This window comes from Toxorhynchites rutilus, chromosome 2, assembly GCF_029784135.1.
Source record: "Toxorhynchites rutilus septentrionalis strain SRP chromosome 2, ASM2978413v1, whole genome shotgun sequence".
In the NCBI taxonomy this organism is placed as follows: domain Eukaryota; kingdom Metazoa; phylum Arthropoda; class Insecta; order Diptera; family Culicidae; genus Toxorhynchites; species Toxorhynchites rutilus.
In genome coordinates this window covers 97228163-97250449 of record NC_073745.1, presented here as the reverse complement: position 1 = coordinate 97250449, position 22287 = coordinate 97228163, and the positions used below count along the sequence as shown (strand labels likewise).

Below are 22287 nucleotides of genomic sequence, written 5' to 3'. Positions count from 1 at the left end.
ATACAGATACTGCATATATTTCACATATTATCAATCTGAACCTTAAATTTTTTTTTTTTTGAAAACAGATAAATACTAACTGAGCTTCTTACAACTGCAATCTATATAAGAACGCACAGGTGCAAATTAACTATATACCCTCAGTTTCTATATGTTTGCATAACTCCACTCATAAATACAAATAGAATAATCATTTTTCTTCAACTTACTGTATGAACTAATTTAAATCGTACACATTAATTTCAATAAAAAATCAATTTGTTATCTCTCAACTTACGGGGCAAAAGGAGCCATTATTACCGGGGTAAAAATGCCATAGTCGTAATCTCGAATTCGATCTGTCAATCGCAAATAGTGTAATCGTGGTTGTGTTTGTTGTGGTCATGGTTTGTAAATATGAACGGATTTCGTTCCGAAACCAATGTCGGATGGAAACTATGGTTGTTGCCGTACATTCTGTAAATCATGGAAACGAGCTTCGGAGGAATATAGTTTGCCCAGAAAAACATTGCCCAAATATGTGCAGAAGTTAGACCGTTTTAAAACTGTGTTTTCTAAACAACAGGAGGAGTAATATCCTTAATTTGCAGAAGTTATTTTATGGGCTGACAACACACGACATCCCGAGCCTAGGGTATAAAATCGCAGAGTGAAATAATTTAGATCACTCTTTCGACGAAGCATCCAAATTGGCCGGAGAAGATTGGCTTGCCGGTTTTCGTGAACGCCACCAGAACTTGAGTTTGCGTTCTTTGGAACCACCGTGGATTGCACAGTACTTTTTCCATCAAAAATTATATTTTTATAAGATTGGCACTCTTGCCCCGTCGAGGTGGCACGGGGCAAAAAATGATGTTTTTGCCACGTACTGGAAAAATACAAGCCAAAAACATCATTTTTGTGAATGAAAAATTTTCATAGTAAACATAACTTTTGGACAATTTGATGCATAGCTACACCTAAATAGGAGTATAAATGAACAAACCAGCAAAAAAAACGAGCATTCAAAAACGCGTATTAGCTTAAGGTGGCACTCTTGCCCCGGGTTTCCCTACATAAAAAAAACATTTTTTCTCGCTGCACTAAAAATATTGTTTTGATTTTTGCATAATCAAAGGCGCACTAAAATGATTCTACAAAGCTGCGGCAAACTGGGATTGATGCCATTTGATGAGACCTCTGCGATAGCATCATTGATCATGATTTGGTTGCATCGTTGATTCGCTTCACGAGTCCTTCTGAGTAGGGAAACCGCGGGTAATACGGTCAGTGGGGGTAATATGGACAGGTGGTTGATTTGTATAGTTACATTTTGAATTTCCGATTTCTGTTAATGAGAACACCTTCTACATGTTATTCTATAATCTTTAAGCCACCCTATGGCAATGAATACTGATCAAAAGTGGAAAAGGGTAACAAAAACCGAAAATCATACATGATTCCGCTTAATGGATGTAATTTTTGCTGCTTCGATATTAAGCATTTTGAGTGGTTTCATATCAAAATTCAATTCGCTGATGATTATATTTCGGTTTGTGAGTTAACAGAGAAGCGATATTAGGTATGTCGAAACCCCGAGATAGTTTCCCAGCAAACCACACTTGACCACCCACGATTTCAGATCACGAATAATTAATAACTGCCACGTTTAATTTCAACGCACTTCATTTAGTGATTCGATTAAACGGAATGAAGGACCGGTCCCTCGCACATCCAAATGAGTACTAGTCCAATAACATTTCAGAGGTATTGTTGGAATGTGCGAGAGTTGTTCTTCAGCAATTAGGGATGCTCAATTTAAATCTGACATTCGGCCAGACTGACCGTCGTCCGGCCCGGATGACGCTGGAACAACAGCTAATTTTTGCTTGTCGACGTCATCAATCGACAACTTCGTCAGTGCAGGAACGATGATTCCGTTGATCTTCTCCACCTGTCCATTCCCTCTAGGAACACCAGTCGTTGTTAGCAGGTGCTCAATTCCTTCTGCTTCGCAATATTTCTGGAACGCTTTTGACGTAAATGCTGCTCCTCGATCGGAAATTATTCTCGCTGGATTCCTAAAAGTAGCTTTCTGGATCTCCAACTTCTGCAGGATTTCCTCCGCAGTTGTAGATTTTACTGGGTAAATCCATACAAATTTTGTGAATGCATCCACAACCGTGAAAATATAGCGATACTGCTTTTTGGAGGCTACTAATGGACCAAGATGGTCAACATGATACGTTGATAACGGCAAGTTCTGCATCGCTGCCGGTATTACCAGGAGTTTTCCGCCACCATGCTGCCTGTATAGAACCCCGTGATCCAGGGAGTAGTCGCCATAGTCACCGGTCTCCAACACCTTCATGATTGCTCCTAGCTTTTCATCCGCTTGCTGATTCATCTTCACTTGGTCAACCACGTTATTCCGCAGCAAGTGAACCGCTGGTGCACGACTCAGTGCGTCAACATGCTTCATTCGAGCTCCTGGACGATGTTCGATGACGTAATCATATTCCTCCAGAAGAAGCGCCCAGCCAGCGATTCTCGGTGCAATGTCTTTTTTCTCCATCGTCATCTTAAAGGCAGAACAATCGGTGATAATTTTGAATGGGATTCCCAGCAGATAAACCCTAAACTTTTTCAACGCCGCGACGACTGCAAGAACCTCCAGCTCGTAACTTGGGTAGTTTTCCTCCGCTGAAGAAGTCTTCCTGCTAAAATAGTAGATCGGATGGAATTTTTCATCGTCCGGTCTCTTCTGTAACAAAATTTCTCCGTATCCCGCCTTATTGGCATCCGTGTGAAGTTCTGTAGTTGCTTGTGGATGATATAGTGTTAAGGTTGATCGGGAACACAGCGCCTGCTTCAACTGCTCAACTGCCGCCTTCTGCTCTTGCCCGAATACGAAATCTGCATCCTTTTTCAGCAAATCCGTGAGTGGCTTTGCCTTAACTGAATAATTCTCCACAAACTTCCGGAAAAATCCAGTCAAACCTAGAAACCGTTGTATCTCCTTGAAATTTTTAGGATCGGGGAAGTTCTTCACAGCTGCTATTTTGTCCTTCGTTGGCCTTATCTCCGCTTCTTCAATTTCGTATCCCAGATATTCGATCTTCCGTTTCAGGAACTGACAATTCTGCCATTTGATTCTTAGGCCGTGACGTTCCGCTACTTCAAGCACCATTTTTAGTTTCTCCAACGCTTCCTTCTCGTTCTTCGTTGGAATCAGTAAATCGTCGATGTAAACTATCACGACCTGCTTCTCGATCAACCCTCGAAAGATGTTGTTTATATACCGTTGGAACACGGTCGGTGATGTACTCAATCCAAACGACGTTGCCAAAAACTCGTATTGACCAGAGGGTGTGACGAAAGCTGTATACTTCCGGCTATCTTCATCTACTGGAACGTGGAAAAATCCATTTTCTAAATCCAGGGTTGTGAAAATCCTTGCTCCTTGCAGTTCATCTATAACGTCCTCAATTAACGGAAGTGGAAAATGGTCGCGAATGATGACCTTGTTAAGACGCCGATAATCAACGCATAATCTTCTGGTGCCGTCCTTTTTATGTGACAGAACAATCGGACTGCTAAATTCAGAGGAGCTAGGTTGGATTACCCCTTCCTCCAACCACTTGGAAATCTCCTTCTGTACGATCTCCTTTTCCAACGGCGCTAATCGTCGAGGTAGCTGCTGAATTGATATCTCATCCTTCAGGAATATTTTCAATTTCACTTCCGTTTTATTTGGTTTCCGTGGTTTGTACCCGGCTATGAGTGTCCTAACTGCATCTCGAATATTGGCGTTACAAATGTGGTTCACTGGGTCTTCCAGTGGCTCATCCATGACTCCGATGCTGTACACAAAATTCACAACTTTTGGGATGAACCTTGAGCCACTAGTAGAAACTGTTACATCTCCGTTGACAAGCAAGTTCCGCCCCAACAGCATCTCCATTTTCAAATCCTTCACCGGCAATACACTGAAACTCAGCATCATTACACGATCCTCTATTTGTGTTTCCAGCGACGTGACTCCTAAAGTTCTGATACGGCCACTCAGCGTGTGCAAGTCCTGTTTTTCGTTTTCGTTTACCGCTAATCCTAGCTTCTCCTGCAGATCGTTTCTGATCAATGATACGCCTGCCCCACAGTCGAAAAGCACTTCTTTCGGGACCGAATCAATAATAACCGTTAGGAAAGTTCCCTTCTCCACAACCGCAGTTGAGCTGCAGAGCTTCACCGACTTTTTGAGCTTCCTCGGGCAATTTCTCATTATGTGCCCTGGCTCCTGGCATCCGAAACAGACAGGCATTCTGCTTCCGAGCGTATTTCCATTTGAACGATATTGAACACTACTCTGCTTCCGTGGTGACACAGTTTGCTGATATCGCTCTGACATCTGCCCAGAGCCGCTGGACTGTTTGCTGTCCTTGATATTTTGGTACACTCTAAGCTGCTCCTTGAACTCGTCGATCGTCTTTGCACCATACAACACTGTTTTGTCGGCTCCGCTGTCGTTGATCCCATTCACGACATGGGTGATGATAGCTTCAGCATCCAAGTTTGCTTTTGCGCCAAGCTCCGTCATGACCAGATAATATTCAAAAACACTTTCTACTGCACTTTTCCTCCGATTCCGTACTTTCTCGTGTACAGTGGCACTATTTTCATGCCGGTCGAATTCACCAATCAAAAACCCTTTCAGTGCTGCCCAACTCGTGACATGACGGACAGTATTGAGCGACGATCTAGCTATTCCGATTAGCTTCCGCTTCGCAACCACATACTTCCGTAATTCAGACAGTCCTAAGGAATCCGCCATCTCTTCGAAATCCGCAATCCATTTGCGTATCGGGTAATAGTCCGTTCCACAAAACTCATTGAATGCAGATTCAACTTCAGATACCGTCAATCTTGCCTTCTCTGCAGCATCTGCATCATTCACTTCACCACCACGATGAGGTGTACTGGACCCTTGCGGTGTATGTGCGCGCATGTCGTTGATTACACTGTTTAGTTTATCATTCTCCGTTCTAAGGACGTTCATTTCAAGCCGCATATCGTTCAATTGATGGGAAATGTTCGCGAGGGTCATGTTGGAAAAATTCAATTGATCGACCAGTCGTGCGTACGTGAAATTTGGATCGATTAGGTTTTCTTGCGGTGGCGGTACAGGGTGAGGAGGAGGCGGAGGGTTGTTGAAACTGAGAGGATGCATGTTGGTTGGTAGTAGTGACTTGAAACCGACGTAAGCAGAAACGATTGCTGTAGAAATCGTACGTTGTTCACAGATAATAGTTAGTCCAAACTTTGCTTTTGTGTGAGTCCTCTGATACCGACTGATAATAGACTCTTTGTCTTCGTCGGAAACACGTTATCGTCCGTTTCGCACTATAGTAGATTGTAGCTTACAAACTGTAATAGCTTACTACACCACTATCACTCTAATTATAGTCACTAATGTTAATCGCTCGAACTAGCTAGTAGTTTCGATTATAATACAGGTTCTTTTCTCGTTCAAAGTAACCTTCAAGATTTTTCAGGCACACGCCCTCACGATGGGTCATGTGGTTTGTGATTCCCGGACGAGCCCCCAATTTTTGTCGAAACCCCGAGATAGTTTCCCAGCAAACCACACTTGACCACCCACGATTTCGGATCGCGAATAATTAATAACCGCCACGTTTAATTTCAACGAACTTTATTCAGTGATTCGATTAAACGGAATGAAGGACCGGTCCCTCGCACATCCAAATGAGTACTAGTCCAATAACATTTCAGAGGTATTGTTGGAATGTGCGAGAGTTGTTCTTCAGCAATTAGGGATGCTCAATTAAAATCTGACAGGTATGTACGGAAAAGTAAATTCATTTTGAGTGGAAAAATTTAAATTATTGAAATAATTGTACTGGTGGGGTAAAACGGACAGTTGCCAGTGGGAGTAAGATGAACTATGAAAAGTCTATAAATGGAAATCAAATCGCCGAATGTGGACTGTTTAGAAGCTGACTGGATCCAAAAGCATGCAAAAGCATCGGTTCATGTATTACAAACTTGTCCATATTAACCCCACTATATATCCATATTATCCGCATCGAAAAAGAAAAGTTGTACTTTTCGGTCTGTTTTAATTTCAGTAAAAACATTGAACAACACATTTTTGTGAAATATTTGGCCGATTAGGTAGAAAAACAGTATATTGAATTGCAAGAAACTGCAATAAAGATTTGGGAAACATGAGTTTCCAAAGATATAATTGAAGTTCTTTTTTTCCCCTGTTGGGTGTGAAACACTGCGTCCGTTATTTTGAAATATTGTGGTATACCCCTTTTTTATACTACACTTCAAGCTTATCTACTACTTATTGATGAAGGATGACTTAAAGCTATAGCGAGATAGGTGCCAACCAGGAATAATCTGTTTGATAACATTTATAACCCTGATCGGCGACGCAGAACAAATTTCTTTGGGCTTCAGAATAGCTTTATCAAGAAGTTGAAGTCTGCGTCTTATTAGAGCTCCGCAGTTACAGAGCAAATGTTCGGAGGTTTCGCTTTCGGCATTACAAAAGCGACAAATATCATCTTGTGCTAAACCTATGTTCTTAAGATGGTATTTACTCGGGTAGTGTCCTGTTACAAGACCAGTGAATGTGCTTAAGTCTTTCTTATTAAGGCTAAGCAGCTGTTGAGTAATTTTAATACTTGGCGTAATAATTTTTTTCGCCTGTTTAAGTTTTGCAGCCATCCAATTGGCGGTTACTTCCCGGTCTTCCCATTTCTTCAACTCACTTTTCAACACACAGTCAGAAAGCCCACAGAATGGTTCTGGACCAGTGAATTGTGAGTTTGAGCCGTTTCTGGCAAGTTCATCTGCTCGCTCGTTGCCCTCTATACCGCAAAGGCCAGGAATCCAGTACAGTTGTACCGAACTTATCTGACTTAATTGCCGTAAAAGGGGAATGCATTCCCAGACAATTCTTGAAGAGCACTTGAAGGCATTTAGAGCTCTAAGTGCCGTTTGACTGTCAGAGAATACGCAGATGTTAGTATGTCTATACTTTTTTTTGAGGCAGACATTTAGACATTCTATTATTGCAGCTATTTCTGCCTGAAAAACTGTTGGCCAGTTTGCCATAGCCACAAAGATGTTTGTTTTGGGACCATACACCCATCAGTGTAGAACATGATTGAACCATTACGAACGTTGGGGCCACCTTCATCCCATACTGAGCGAGAATGTTCGATCACTCTGTATGGAATGTAATAATTGGTCCTAGGATCTATCCAATCATTGTTCATCTCTGAGGCTGGTCCAATGGGTGAAAGATTCAGGATGCTCAAGTGACCAGTTTTGTCCCCGTCTAGTATTTTTTCCATCTTTTAAGCTTTAGAGCGCTTTTTTAGCCTCTAGCTGAACATATTGGTTCAAAGGTATCAGGTGAAGGATAGCCTCCAATGCCTTTGAGGGTGTACTTCGCATTGTTCCATTAATTGCAACGCATGCTAGTCGTTGGAGTTTGTTTAGCTTTTTTGTAGCTACAGTCTCCTTAGTCTTTGGCCACCATACAAGGGAGGCATAGGTTATCCTAGGCCGCACAATTGCAGTGTAAACCCACATAACCATTTTTTGGTTTAAGGCCCCATGTTCTTCCTATTATTTTAGAGCATGCCCATAGAGCTGAGTTGGCCTTGCTGATTATTGAATCTAAGTGCGCGTTCCAGTTTAATTTAGCATCTAAGATTACACCTAGATATTTCACTGAAGCGCTGCTTTTTATTCCCTCTCCCCCAAGATGTAGAGATTGCAGATGCAGTTTTTTTTTCTTTTTGGTGAACGGAATAATTGATGTTTTGAGGGATTTATGCTCAGACCTTCTGTGATACACCAAGATTGTGTGATGTTTAAGGTCATCTGCATTCTACTCGATAACACGTCGTCAAATTTGCCTCGTACCATTATGACTAGATCATCGGCAAAGCCCAAACAAGTTCTTCTTAACATGTCCGTTTTACCCCCACCTCCCCTATGCATTCATTTGCATGTTCTAGTTGAGAACTATCACATTAGAAATAGTCATCTTGCTCTTCGTAAGGCTGGTTCAATTCATAAACATTTGTTTGACTTCTAATAATATACTTTTTGTTTAGTAAAATGCGTTTCATTGACTTCATTATCGAGTCAATGTGGTCATATTCGATTGTTTTAGTTGATACTTATGGAATTTTTTACATATAGATAATATGAGTACTATTCAGACTTACCTGGGCTTTGGCTTGTGTTAACAATTCTTCGAAAGATCTAAACATCGTGATTTTTAAGAAAACTTGAAATTTTAGTGAAATTCGTGATCGATAGCAGTTTGCTGCTTCGTCAGCTACTACATTGGATTCCTTCCAATTCCATCGTTTTAGCTTAGTATTATTGTTTTTGGGTGATATAGTAAATATGAGGAGATGATCTGTGATCTATGGTTTGCTCCGAGAAATAAATGTAATCGGTCGTTCGCCGTCCTGGAATTGCTGTGATATCACGGCTCCAATTGCGTTTTCCGATGCGTCTGAGGTTAGAGACGATAAAATTTCTTTGAGAATATTAAATTAATTTCGTCCATCATCGTCTAGATCAGCTATACTCAACCTGCGGCCTGACGGGCTTTTCTGATTGGTCCATCTGGTGTTAACAAAACAATAACGAAAAGATGAAAAATCATTAGGGGTACTGGGGGCAAATTGGTCATGGGGGGCAAAGTGGTCACCTGCTTGTTTGGTAGTATAACTATTGACTATAGATGCCGTATTGATAGTCACCTTATGTTTGAAGAATTTAATGACTTTTGAGTCACTCTGTACTTCAGTAGAGCTGTCGCATGTCACAAATAAAAACAGAAATGACTCTCTCGATAACCATTCGGCCGTAATTCTGTGCGCATGGTATCTAAGGAATTTCTCGTGAAATTTAGTTTATTCAATTTAATATGTTGGATAAATCATCAGTTTGGTCGACTGTTCACATATTCTAGGAGAGGTAAACAGATATTTTGTTCAATATCAGCGATTAATTAGCATAGACATAGAAGGTGGTCATAGTTGAATAACAACTTACAATGTTCTGTTTACTAAAGCTGATATGCCTCATCACATTCTGCTCTTGAAGAAGATCCTTTTGTGGCTTTGACCCTGAATAAATATGCTACTCCAACTAAACCAAGCCTCATTATGCGGATCTTTATGTGTTTCTTACTACGCTTTTGTATGCAAGAGAAAATTTAAATTGAGACTCTTGTAGCATACTAATTAACCCTAATTCCAATTTAACACAAAACATCCTGACCCTCATTTTTTCTTCATCCTCAATTCCGCATTCTCACTTATTTCCCATAACCACTTTCCGCACACCATATCTAACAACATATACATAATCTCCACCTAACACTTTTCCGCTTTGTTAGTCAGCAACTATTGGGATTTCCTTACGGAAATCCCCCAAACTGACTAATTACGTAACCCCGACTGAACGCTAATTATGATGCCAGCCGTTCCAGCCGCACGACCTCGAACAACTAACAACAATAACATACCGCCCCGCTCGACGCTTGTTCTAAAGCCATAAGCAACAATAACAAACAGGCAAAAATAAAACATCCAAATGTACACAGGTAAAGAAAACATACGGTCATGTGAACCTAGCTCGTAAGTTAGTTGGTAAGACAAATACATTCTTGTGTCAGACATCAACTAGTGCATGTCTTTTTAAATCCGAAATCCGAAAACGTTACATGCCTAACGAGCAGGCATGTATCATGGCGACCGTGTATCATAATCCTGTATCATGGCGACCGTGTATCACTCTATTCACCTAGCATATTTCATGCATGTACCTACTATAACAAATATGATTTGAACAAATTTGGACGAAAAAAACACATAAATCTATCCCATTTAGCTTGATATGGACGGGTGACCACTTTGCCCCCACTTAACCACCAAGCAAAAAAAAGTTCTATTTTTCAACCTTTTTTTTTCGTATGATGAAAATTGTACTATTTTGAATTTTTATAGTAAAAGCCGTTTGCTATCTTGAAGAACAATGAGTTGAACTATAATACTCTTCCAGAAACGGGAATTAAATCGGTATGTGGGCACTGGAAATAGGCATATTCCTTAAGGTGACCACTATTCTCCCACTTCCTCTATACAGGTCGGACTCGAATATATACAATCGCAATTTCACTTTCAACGTTCTTTCTGGAAAAAAGTTCTATTTTTACCTTTATTATAATCTGAACGGAAAGCTCGGTGTCAGTCACGATCTGAACGGAAAGCCGGTGCCAGTCACCGATAACTGACGTGGCACTCAACGTGTTAATAAAAATCATTAAAGCTTTTTGGAAAAAAAATCTAGTTTTACCTTTATTATAATATTTTATACTGTCAGTCACCGGTGACTAACACGGCCTGAACGGAAAGTTCGGTGTCACTCACCGATGACTGACATGGCACTCAACGTGTTAAAGGACCCAAAAATCATATCAAAATATTTAGCTCAATAAACAAAATTTTATTAAATGATAAAGAAATTTATTTGTTAATTTTGTGTATTACCTTCATGTTCAGAGGTGTCTGATATCCTAATGGCACGTTTTCATTAGAGATATTTATAGCTATAAATCCATCTATAGCCATTTACGCGAAAATAGATGTAGACAAGACTACTATGAATAGAATAAATTCAGGCATATGTAAACGCTGGTGAATTCCTCACTGATGAGAAATCACTAAAATTTAAGACAGTTCTACTTCAGGTGAATAAATTCATCGAAAATATGAATATATTCATTATAAAGGTTCGCGCTAGTGTAAACGGTTGATGCGATTTCTATAAATCTCATCATATTTCTTCACATGAATATATCACTAGTCGAAACCCACCATAACAAACACTCAATTTTGCCTGATTTTTCAAAACTGACCCTGATTTTTGTACTTTTTACTTTATCAGAATGAAAACTATCCGTGAAAAATATGCTAGGATTCCCGTCCAAGGTTTCTTAGTTGAAAATGAGAACGGATGACCGGAACGGAATGAATAATAGCTCTCCGGTCCGCACATGTATGATGCTTACATAAAATTGAATTCTCCTGATTCTAAGCTGTACCTGACTTTTCATCAATATGCATGATCGTTGCAAATCCACAAATACCGAACAAGTGAATAAGTGAAAATCCAAACACACAAATGTTTCGAGGATTTTCAAAATATGGCTAGATAATTTCCTGAAACCAGAATATCGGACGAATTTTAGAAATAATAACGAGATTAGGTTTGTGGAACAACATTACAACAGTACGAATAGCCGCAAAGTTCTTACTATTCAAGAGAAGCTTTTTGAATTCAAAGTCAATATAATAAAATGTTGTTTTATAGCATTTGATCGCCAGATTCAAAGTAGAATCAACTTTAATGGTGAAATAATAATAAATATACCTATTATCGAATCAAATAACAACAAATTTTTAAAAAATCCACAATTTTAACTGTTGCTATGCTTTGTTCAGTTGATGAGTAAAAATTTATTCCAACGTATGGACGTGCAATTCAAAGAAATTATCAATGTTGATTCCTCTTTCATTCACTATAATGATGCTGGAGGTTTTTAGGAAAAAATATGAATGATCAAAAGATCCTCAATAACAAAAAAAAAACTTCAACTCTATGGTCAGCATAAACCAAATGTACCGAATATATACGTCTTGGAAATCAAAATGTAGAAAAACGTGAAATAGTTAGTCATAGAACACTACAACTCTGTAAAAATCGGCATGAACCTTCCGGACAACCCAATATGAACTATCCTCATTTCTATCATTTTCATATTTTCTTTCTGATTTTTTAAAATTATAGTTGGGAGGAGTCGGAGTCGGTACTAATAATTGTGGTTAGTCGGAGTCAGAGTCAGAGTGGGGAAATTTTTCTCCGACTCCACAGCCCTGGTTTATAATTCGTTTATCAGCTTTGTGGTCTCAATTTGTTCTAACTCATGACAAACAAACAAAAAAAGTTGTTAGGTGAAACCTATTTCCCAGTAAGTTAGAAATAAATAAACAATACTTCAGTAAATAAAATAGTACCATTAATTCGGTTGAATTTGCTTTAATGTCTTTAAATTCTCCTCTCATTATACGTCGACCGGCAACATCTATCAACCGAGCGCTAGCCGACCAACAAAAATGATAACCCCACGATAAGCCAAACAATGGCAGTAAATGTGCCATTTCGGTATGATTCAACCCGTGGGGCAACACAACAAGGCCCTCTAAATGACCCATTATGAACCCGCAATAAAGTTCCGCTCGATTCATGATTCGCACAAGAAAACCCACAGGGGACAACAAAAAAAAAAGTCCCCGCCAAACGTTCCACAAATTGACGATCCATTGACGCGTTTCCTGTGAGGACACAAATAATGTCCCCGTGATTCGAAGTCATTCAGCATTCAGGCGGCACAAATAAATCCCAAATTTATTTTGCCCCGATAAACCGAATAATTTCAGATGATAATCAGGTTTCCTCCTGTTTCCCGATTTACAGATTGTGCATCCCGGCGCGAGCGTCTTCTCCGGAGCGTATGTTCTTCATTTGATTTGTATGACAAAAAGGCAACGACGAGGGGGCTGTCCGTTCCTCCCTGCGGTCGCTCAATAATATCTATATTGTTCGGGCGTCGTTCCAAGGATTTTCACCCTCCGGGGAAGAAGAAATTGATTGGAGACGGAAGCCAACTCATAATAATCAGCGGATTCAAAGGAAAGATTTGCGATTCTCTCTTGACCCTCGTTCCTGCTTCACATCTGCTGTCGGTCCTGGCGAGGCCGAGGCCGGAGATGATCCTCGTCTTGTTCTGTGTTCTCCGGAAGGCAAGGCCAAGGACTAGGGTTTTTTGTTGTTGTTGTAGTTGTTGTTGCCTTCTTTCGGAAGTGGCGTGGGGCGCCGTGCTGTTTGTATTATAATATCAAAATAGTTCCCGAGATGCTGAATGGAGATGAAATTCGTGTTGAGACGATGGAAGCGAATGCGGTGCAGGATGCTTCTGGCGATAGACACACAACAGTGGTGTTTCTAAAATATGCTCTAAAAATATTCATAATTTCGGTCATTGTGAAGTGCACGTTGGAAAAAGTGGAATCGGTGGAAGGCTGATTTACAAAATTGCTATAGGCAATGTTCCCTCCCAACAATCGTGCTGAGCCAATTTGGCACGAAATTCATCTCAGCGTTGTCCTTGTCTCAGGAAGTCACAAATGAAATGAGCCTTCGGAGAAATTGCAATAATGGCAAGGCCAATTGAGCGTAGTCTTATGACCGCGTTGCATATCCGTGACTACGTCACTCGGAGAAACTACAAATTGCACTACAAAATAAGAAAACATAATCAGAATCGACCGTTCTGCGAATCATTTTACGTGGATTCAATCAGTTCAATTTTTGTTAGAGTTATATTTGTAGACGTTCCGAGTTTGTTTTGTTTCCATTTCCAATCGCTCAGGGTGATATTAAGCTTTTTTTGGGTTTTAAAAAGGCAGAGAGCTGAAAAAATTTATTCAATTTTTTATTACATTACATTCAGTGACTTAACTATGTCGAAAACGCGGGTGTTTGGATGATGTAAAGCATTCAATGACAACCGAGAATAGATAAACGATTTCCTACGTCAAGGAGGATAATCTGAAGAAAACATCGATAAAATAAAAGGAATGGTGCTCGGAAGCCGTTATTTAAGTTTCAAAGTGCTAGCCCAGTGGTTTTCAACCTTTTTTGCTCAATTTCCCTTTTACGAAAATTAATTCCAGTGCTTAACTCCTATCAGTATTTTGCAAGAAAATCTGTAGTATATCAGAAAGTAATGGAAGAATACAAAAGGTGTTCAAGTTATATTCGCAACAAATTTGATTTTATACTTGTATCTGACTACAAAAATGTATATAAAGTTTGGAAAGTCAGTATGGCGCCTGCACCTGAACGATTTCCGCCAAAATCGTAATTCTTGAGAACGTTGTCGAAATGTACACCTCATGTCACTCTGTTACGGTGTTTTGTTCCCATCAGCAGCATTGTAGGTAATTCAGATTTACATAACTTGTCAGTTTTATCCAGTTTTTTTATATATGGTTTTCAGTTTTACCGATTTTATGTAAAATGAATTCACATTGTATAAATATTATCCCTCCTTCACCCTTCCTACACCCTGACGAATTTTGTTTTTTGACATTTATCGTTCGATAGATCCAAAGTATATTTACCTTAGATTGATCTTTCTTCATTCAATGTTATTTCCTGCTAACACTTCTGAACTCATAATGGTTCGCGCGCAGTTCTTTTTGAACTACCTTTTCGACCACAACTGGTGTTATGTACATAGCAAGAAATCTTACCCAAAATAGTTCATTGAGCCCTCGTTGTATACTGGCTTTGTATTAATATAAACATTAGATGTTATAAGTCCTCCGAATGAGTTCAGAAAATCATAGAGTCATTGTGCTCTATTGGACCTTGCTTCCGTTTATTTCAAAAAGATATTTGTTTCTCTTGGTCACTCAAAAGATTAAGTTCTGAATAGCATTATATTAAGTTTTATCTAAACTCTCAAAATAACATGTTGTACATGTTCGTAATAACATGTACATTCTGTGAAATATATAACGGGAATTTGTGTTTTTAAATAAAATAATTCATTTGTCATCTAAATTTATATTACCTTCAAAACAAAACAACAATCCCACGAAGCTGTAATTTGAGTAAGTAATAGTGACACGGACCATATCGCCAGTAATTATGCGTTGGATGAACGTGGTATTACAATGTGATCGTTCAAAAATGTCTTCAGCCACTTGATTGCGATAAAACTTTTGATGAAAATTAAGCTTTTTTGACACTAGTCGTGCTGCGACTTTTCTCATGCCCAAAACATTAACCAAAATATGACGAGATATTTCATTCCAAAGCTCGCACTTTCAAACTTAACTGACTATTTCCGAGCATCATTCCTTCTATCTTGTCGATGTTTTCTTCAGTTGCAAAGGAGGATGGTCGTCCTTGGCGTGGAAAATCGTCCATCTCTTCTCGGTCGTCTTTTCGACATAGTTGAGTCACCAAATGTATTCTGCATAATTTTCAACGTTTTGACATAAGAAATTTTGTTTGCAACACAAAATTTTCCGTGATATCATTGACCAATAGAATTATTTATACCGGAAATTGCAGAGCAAAAACAAAAAGGTAAAATTTGTTCCTAATGACGGTGTAAACAAACTAAATGACAGATCATGCTCAAAATTGACATAAAGACCACTGGCAGCAGTACCAACTTAAAAAATGAAAAAAGATCAGCGGGAAGATTTGAAATTACAAATTCCCAGTATATATTTGACAGACTGTATATTTTTTCAAAAATATTCGGTAAGGAGGAGGAAATTCTTGAGGATACCTCCTTTTAATCTTAATACCAAAATTTTGTTTGAGCAAATCTGATACAAAAAGTAAAAGTCCAAAGAATAAAACCAAAAAGTTGGAGAGAAATTGATTTTCAATACCAAAATTTGATAATTTCAATATCAAAGTAATACTTGAGCATTGTTGTTTTGATATTGGAAGTGCTCATTTTAGTGATGGAATAATATATTCCAGTATTTTCCGCTACGGGCATTAATATATTGATTTTTTTCTTCGTTTTTCGTGAGTGCGAAATTGGTCAAAAGAAACACTACAGAAATGTCAAAATGTCGCCTTAGAAGAAAAAGGTTAGAGGTATGATTCGATGTAGTTCTCTATAACCAGGAACCGTATCCCCATGCACTTGAATCAATCACATTATCGAGCAGTTTTGCAACGATTTTCTTTCATCCATACGCATTTTTAGTGATTCTGGATCAAAAGATCTTCAAATATTGTTTTACAGTAATGTTCGAGTTGATGAAAACGTTATTTTGATCTGCTCGAATTATATGACTAATTAATGGTTTATTTCGCCTTTTCAAGAACTACATATAAATATTACACGAAACTTAAAAAAAATATATATTTTCCAAGCTTTGGAAAGCATTTTTGATGAGCCAACACCGATCTTTTTAAAATAAAACGATTTTACAGGATCCAGTTTTCTCCCAGTTTTTTTAAGACCAATCTTCCAGTTTTATTAAAATATTATTGGCAACCCTGTTCGTAACGTTTATTTCGCATATCAGGATAAGAATTGACCATTTGTAGATCGATGAGTTTGTTCTGAAATTGATCCGAAACTTTCGTAACTGCCAGCCGGAATGCATTTCAAACTATGTCCGAATTTGTTCTTTGATATAAAGAAAATATGTTTAAATTTTAACTTTTTGTAAAAGTCTTGACAAATGATTTCCTTTTTATGATCTCCTGTACTGTTTCGTCGTCTGTTTCATCATAACTCACCGACGAAAGTCTTTCAACAATTGAGAAGTTTCTCAATTGAATATTACGTTTCAGACTTGGGAATGTTTGCCGAGGATCGCAAATTTTAGCGTATCCAATAATGTTTTCGTGGCAATTTTTGCTAATCATTGTTATCTTCAAAGCAAAGTAAATGTGCAATATTCCCTTGCACAATTCTCCCCTTTAAATGATCAAATTCCTCACTAGGGGGGAATTCCCCACCGGTTGAAAATCACTATGCTAGCCCGTGAATTAAATATTTCACACGAGAATATTCATCTTATTGGTTGATGTTTTGAGCATGAGAGATGTCTCAGCACGATTAGTACCAAAATAGTTCAATTTTCTTCAAAAAAATCTTCACTGTCAAGTGGCTGAAGACATGTTTGAACGATCAAATTCTCATCCCACTTTCATCCAACGCATAATTGCTGGCGCCGAGACATTTGTGTGACTTTTTCTTATTTCTGGAACTCCATTTACAGCTTCATGGGATCCCGTTTGACAGCATTGAAGACATAAAAACGCACCACTTCGTGGAGTGAACTGAAGACAATTCCTGGTTACAGCTATGAACAGTGTTTCGATGACTGGATTGTTCTTTGGGAAAAGTCACTACAATAGATTCAATTAATGATTCCTAGCTCATACAGAAGAAGATGCATCAGAAGTGGCCTATTTTGATATAAATTTCAATGGCAAATAAAGCATTTTCTTTAAAAACATAAATTTCCTATATTTGGCAGAATGTATGTCGCATTTTGTTTCTTCATGACCAGAGATGCCATCCTTCCTGATTTTTCAGGATTGCCCAGACTTTCTGACACGTTTGTTGGTATCCTGACAAACACTCAATTTTCCCCGATTTTTCTGAAATTATCTGAAATTTTTTTTTATGGATATGGATATCAAATGAAAGTGCCATTAGAACGTAGTAGATCATGAAAAATCCAAATCCAAGATGGCCGCAGTCCTCAGATAACCAATTACTTTTTAACACTAAATCTACCGATGTTTCATGTATACCTATTAGAGATTGCATTACCGTGCAAAAATTTCAATAACCGGTTATTAGGTAATGAACATTTCATTACCGGTAAAACCGGTAAATTACCGGTAAAACAATACTTTGAAACAATACATTTTCTTGAAGAAACGGCTATTATTATTAATGATTAGCTCACAAGAAAACATTTTGAAGGATTTTGCAACTTAGTTTGTTGTTAAAATTAATATTAAGGGACACAAATAATGTTAATTTTGTCGTCTTCTAATCTAAATCGAATCTCATTACGGGAAATCAGGGTAAAACCGACACCCTATGGATTTCTACATATTTCCAAGACCACCCATGTTCCTCCGACTTCGAATCGTTACAGAACCTCTCTTCAACTATTTATGAACTATTCTACAGTATCTGTTGATTATTTTTTGAGTAAAACTCGAATTTTGATAGAATACAAAAACTGATGTTTTAGGTGAAATAAATGAGAGTGCGGATGAAATCGACACCCTTTCGGGTTAAAACCTATAGAGAAACGAATGTAAACTTGTTACAATAAGCAGGTGATGGGCAAATTCCTACTCCTGGTCCGGAGTAAACACGCGAGTTTTGATTCCAGCTTGGGTGAGAAACCACGGGGGTTGTGCCGATGAGCGTTGAAGCTCTTCCAGGCTTTTTTTGTCGACAAGCCCTGTTCAACGTTGGTTTTGGCTGTTTTATCAATCCAGTTCTGTCGTTTTGTCTTCCTAATATAAACACAAGACATCTACAAAAAGCAAGGACGCCTTTTTCCCTTTCAGTGGAACACAAACCAGGTGTCGATTTTACCCTAACTGAAGGTGTCGGTGTTACCCCGAATAGGCTCGAAATTTCAAAACAACGTTTTCCATCATCGGTAATCAACAAAACCACCTTCCGTCTCACAAAATATACTGAACAATGATCTCAGATGAATAAGGCTTACAGAAGTATCGAATTTTCCAAAATTTTCCGACTAAAACACTTGAATTCCACTAGCGAAATTTTACACGGACTAACTCCGGTTTGCTGAGCGGTCCTGTTGTGTCGTTTGTTTTGACAGTAAAGCGACTTCCGCAGCTGCAGGGTGAATCGGAACGTAAAAAATGACAAGTGTGTACAGGAAAATTTGCGAAAAAAAGTCTTCTAATTGGAAAAATCAGAAGGTGTCGGGTTTACCCTGATTGCCCTCTACCGAAATTTCCAGAAGAAATTTTTAGTGAGCACATGGTGTTTCGAAATGTGTTTACAATGTACTCAATTTCCTTGAGTAATTTACTGATTTGCTATTTACACTTGTGTGAATGATGTCATTGCTAATTTTCTCTTGCTGATAGTGTTGGTGCCACTGCTGATGTGGTTGTGTTGCCATCGATGAATATTGCTGTTAACCCATTAACGACCAAGCTGTAAAAATTATTTTTTTGACGAAAGCCATTGTTGTATTTTCGATTATTAACGCTAAAGGAACTCCAATGTTCAAGAATTATGTTTTTCCCTTCTTCCATTTTCCGGGAAATGACTGTTCGAAAAATCGAACATTGGCCGAAACCCGCATTTTTTTTTGTAAGTACAAACATACTGCAAACTAAAAGTCACTTCAATTAGCAAATATACGTTATTCATAAATGCATCAATTTTGGATTCCCGGAAGAACAAGAACAGGAGAATGGAGGTCTCTAAGTATAAATCCAAATTAATCCACCTAAGGTGAGATGTGGCATTTCTTATTTCATGTAATTTTAACTTATTACTGACAGGCTTTTTCTTTCAAACGAAAGCATATGCTGTGTTATTTTTATTGTTAACTGTGGAGAAATGTCAATGCTTAAAAACTAGTCTCTCCAATTATCCATTTCCCGAAAAAATCGAACATTTTCCAAAACCTGCAAAGTACCAGAGTACTGCTAAAAAACAATGGCATAGAGGGTTGGGAGGTTATTATTCGGTCCGGCGGAAGAATATTCACCCAAACAATCTCATAAGGATCCTCGTTGCACGTATTGATCATTTACTCCAGCTCCTCCACAAAAGAAATTCTACGGGCCGCCATCACCTAATGTTGTTACGGACAAAAAATCATACAGATTTTCGATAATATTTGCTAAATTAATCGATATTTGCAAACATTCACAACTGAAAATGCAAAAAGAAATGAAAAACCTTCCGTCTTCTAAAGTAAACAAATCAAAATGCGCAGCGGATGTTAGATGTGTTGGTGTTGATTCAGCAGAAAAAAAAATGTTCGTTATGGCCAACGTTCGATTTTTCGAACACTAAATTTCCCCGGCTGTTATTTTCCTGTATGCGGCTCAATCAAATGATTTTCGCTCTATATCACAATGTATGTTCTTTTATCAGAGCAGTACTGTAGAAAACTTCACATATTTTTGTATTTTATTGGGGTTTTTAATGGAAATTGAAAACACCTTCCAAACATACTTGCTTTAAATCGAATTTATTATCCAAAAAAGTTACTCAAAATTGTATGAAATCGATATAAGTGATAGCTAATAAATTAAGCTATCTTTTGGTGCAAAAACATTACCATAAGGTTCCTGTCCAAAGACATGAAAAATTATCAAAGTTGCTGTTCGATTTTTCGAACGCTTGGCCTAAAATGGGTTAATGTTGTCGCACTCTTGCGATGATGTGTTGGTTGCTTCTTGGTGTTGCTATTCCTTCTTGCAGCTTGCACTTATTTGCTCGCTGATGGTTGAGAAAAGACTGCCCCTCCGCGCGGTCGGGCGGTTGCTTTTATGCTAGGCTGTTGCGTAACGAAGAGAAAAAGGGGGTGGGATTTACGTTCTGATTTGTTTCCCTCTTCAGTGCGCTTCTCGGACCGAACAAGTCTATTGCATTTTAATTATGAAATTTAGCATAGTTAATAGCGCATAGGTTGAACTACAAAATAAAATAATGAAATTAATGTTAAATTATCTGAACGACTCGATGATCAAACCTGTTTTTTATACAACATTTCGCTATCGATTATTAAGTTGAATTAACCCTCTACCGCCCCAGTTTTTTATTTATCTAGAAAAACCTACTCCACTTTTATCTCGAATTTCCGACTTTCAACATAAAATACTCCTAGCAGAAAGCGGCCAGCATAAAAACAATGTGTATGTGTGATAGATGAAAATATTCTTAAGACGTTTAGTGGGGGTGAACATTGAAAATAATGTCTGAATAATATGAAAAGAGAAGCCCGTCTAAAGGCGGGCTTAGGCTGTAGAGGGTTAAACAAACTGAAATACCCGATTTCACTCAAATTAATTCGGAAACCAGAACAATTTCTCTCTCTCTCGCTTTCTTGAACAATATATACCCACAAGGTAGCACGATTGGACTTTGAAGATTTTGAACAGCATATAAGGAGCCTGTGTTGAAGTTGTAGAAACACTAGATGCGAATGAACTGAAAAGTTTAAACCCTCTTAAAGCCAAAAAGAAGAAGAAGTTGTAGAAACAGAAGCTACTAAACTAGACGAGAGCAGAAAAATAACTTTTTAGACTATCTGCTGAATCGTCAAACGTTTGAACGCCGAAAGTTCGAATAAAAAATATAAATTAAAAAAAACATACCCGATTATTTTATTCAGAACTAGCTGACCCGGCAAACATCGTCCCGCTCAAAATTTATGTTTCGTTATCGTTTGAAGAATTACACCGTTAAACTCTCTGATAATGATTTCGTGGCCCTCAAAAGGGTCGTTTAGTTTGGTTGTTAGGTTTTGCTTGTTCACCCCACCAGTGTTTACCGAGTGATGATGACAGATAGATGGTAAACAGTCATTGGATGGTGCCAATGGACCAATACCGAACACAATTATCCATTTTTCTCATCAGTAAAAACATGTTACTTTAATATAGAGAAAACACATTTAAAATGGAAAAGATAATTTTCATTTATAATTTCTACTTTCTGAGTGTTTATTCAACCCAATGCGAATTTTAAATGTACTAACAGCACCTAATACTATACATAGAGCATATGGGAAATCAATTTTTCTAAGATTTCTTCACTTTTCCAATTTTTCTCGCCGTATAAACCTTCCTTGGGTGAAAATGAACACAACAAATCAGACCGATTAAACCAAACGACCCGTTCTCGAGCGGGAACACACCTTGGTTTTTATTTATAAAAAATGAAAAAAATCGTTTGGTATATCAAATCATTTTCAACACAACTGCTACCATATACAATTTTATAATTACACTTGTACTAAATTTTTCTCAATACACGATCGGTCATTGATATGAAATTTCACCAAGCAACCAACATTGAAGTTCCAAATTTAAATTTTATTTGCTAGAATTAATCGTATCACTAACCTTACTTGCAATACAAAAATGCCCCCGACTTTTATGTATTTGCAATGCCGATTTCCCCAGACAGCTGGGTTTTGATGTCTCTGTTGGGGAACACATTTCAGCAGGAACAAAAGTTTCCTCTACTTTAATGTTGTTGGAATGTCGATTTCCCCCAGGAAGCTTGATTTTGATGTCTCTGTTAGGTAATACTTTTCGGTAGAACAAAAGCTCCCCTTAATTTCATGTATTTGCAATGCCGATTTCCCCCAGGCAGCTTGGTTTTTATGTCTCTGTTAGGGACCCGCCGCATGTGTCGTCAATTTCGACCAATCAGAAGTGGGTATTTCCGTTAGGATAGGGGTTGAGATTTTTCAATTATTCGATAGTTAGTTTCATGACATATATTATTTTCTTCAATATAAAAAAATGTTATGTAGTGCCGAAATCGATTGACGCAAAAATTTCATCAATCCATCAAGAAATGACTGAGCAATAAGCGTTTGA

At 38.2% G+C, this 22287-nt stretch overlaps 1 protein-coding gene across 1 annotated transcript; it reads right to left on the bottom strand.

Moving 5' to 3' along the window:
* Positions 1-1792: 1792 nt before the first annotated feature.
* On the bottom strand, positions 1793-5206 carry LOC129765966 (uncharacterized). Its single transcript, XM_055766424.1, has one exon. It carries the CDS (start codon positions 5204-5206, stop codon positions 1793-1795), a length of 3414 nt encoding a protein of 1137 aa, XP_055622399.1.
* Positions 5207-22287: the final 17081 nt, after the last annotated feature.

Excerpts from the sequence above, each read along its gene's own strand:
- LOC129765966 (XM_055766424.1), bottom strand. The coding sequence starts at position 5,206 with ATGCATCCTCTCAGTTTCAACAACCCTCCGCCTCCTCCTCACCCTGTA.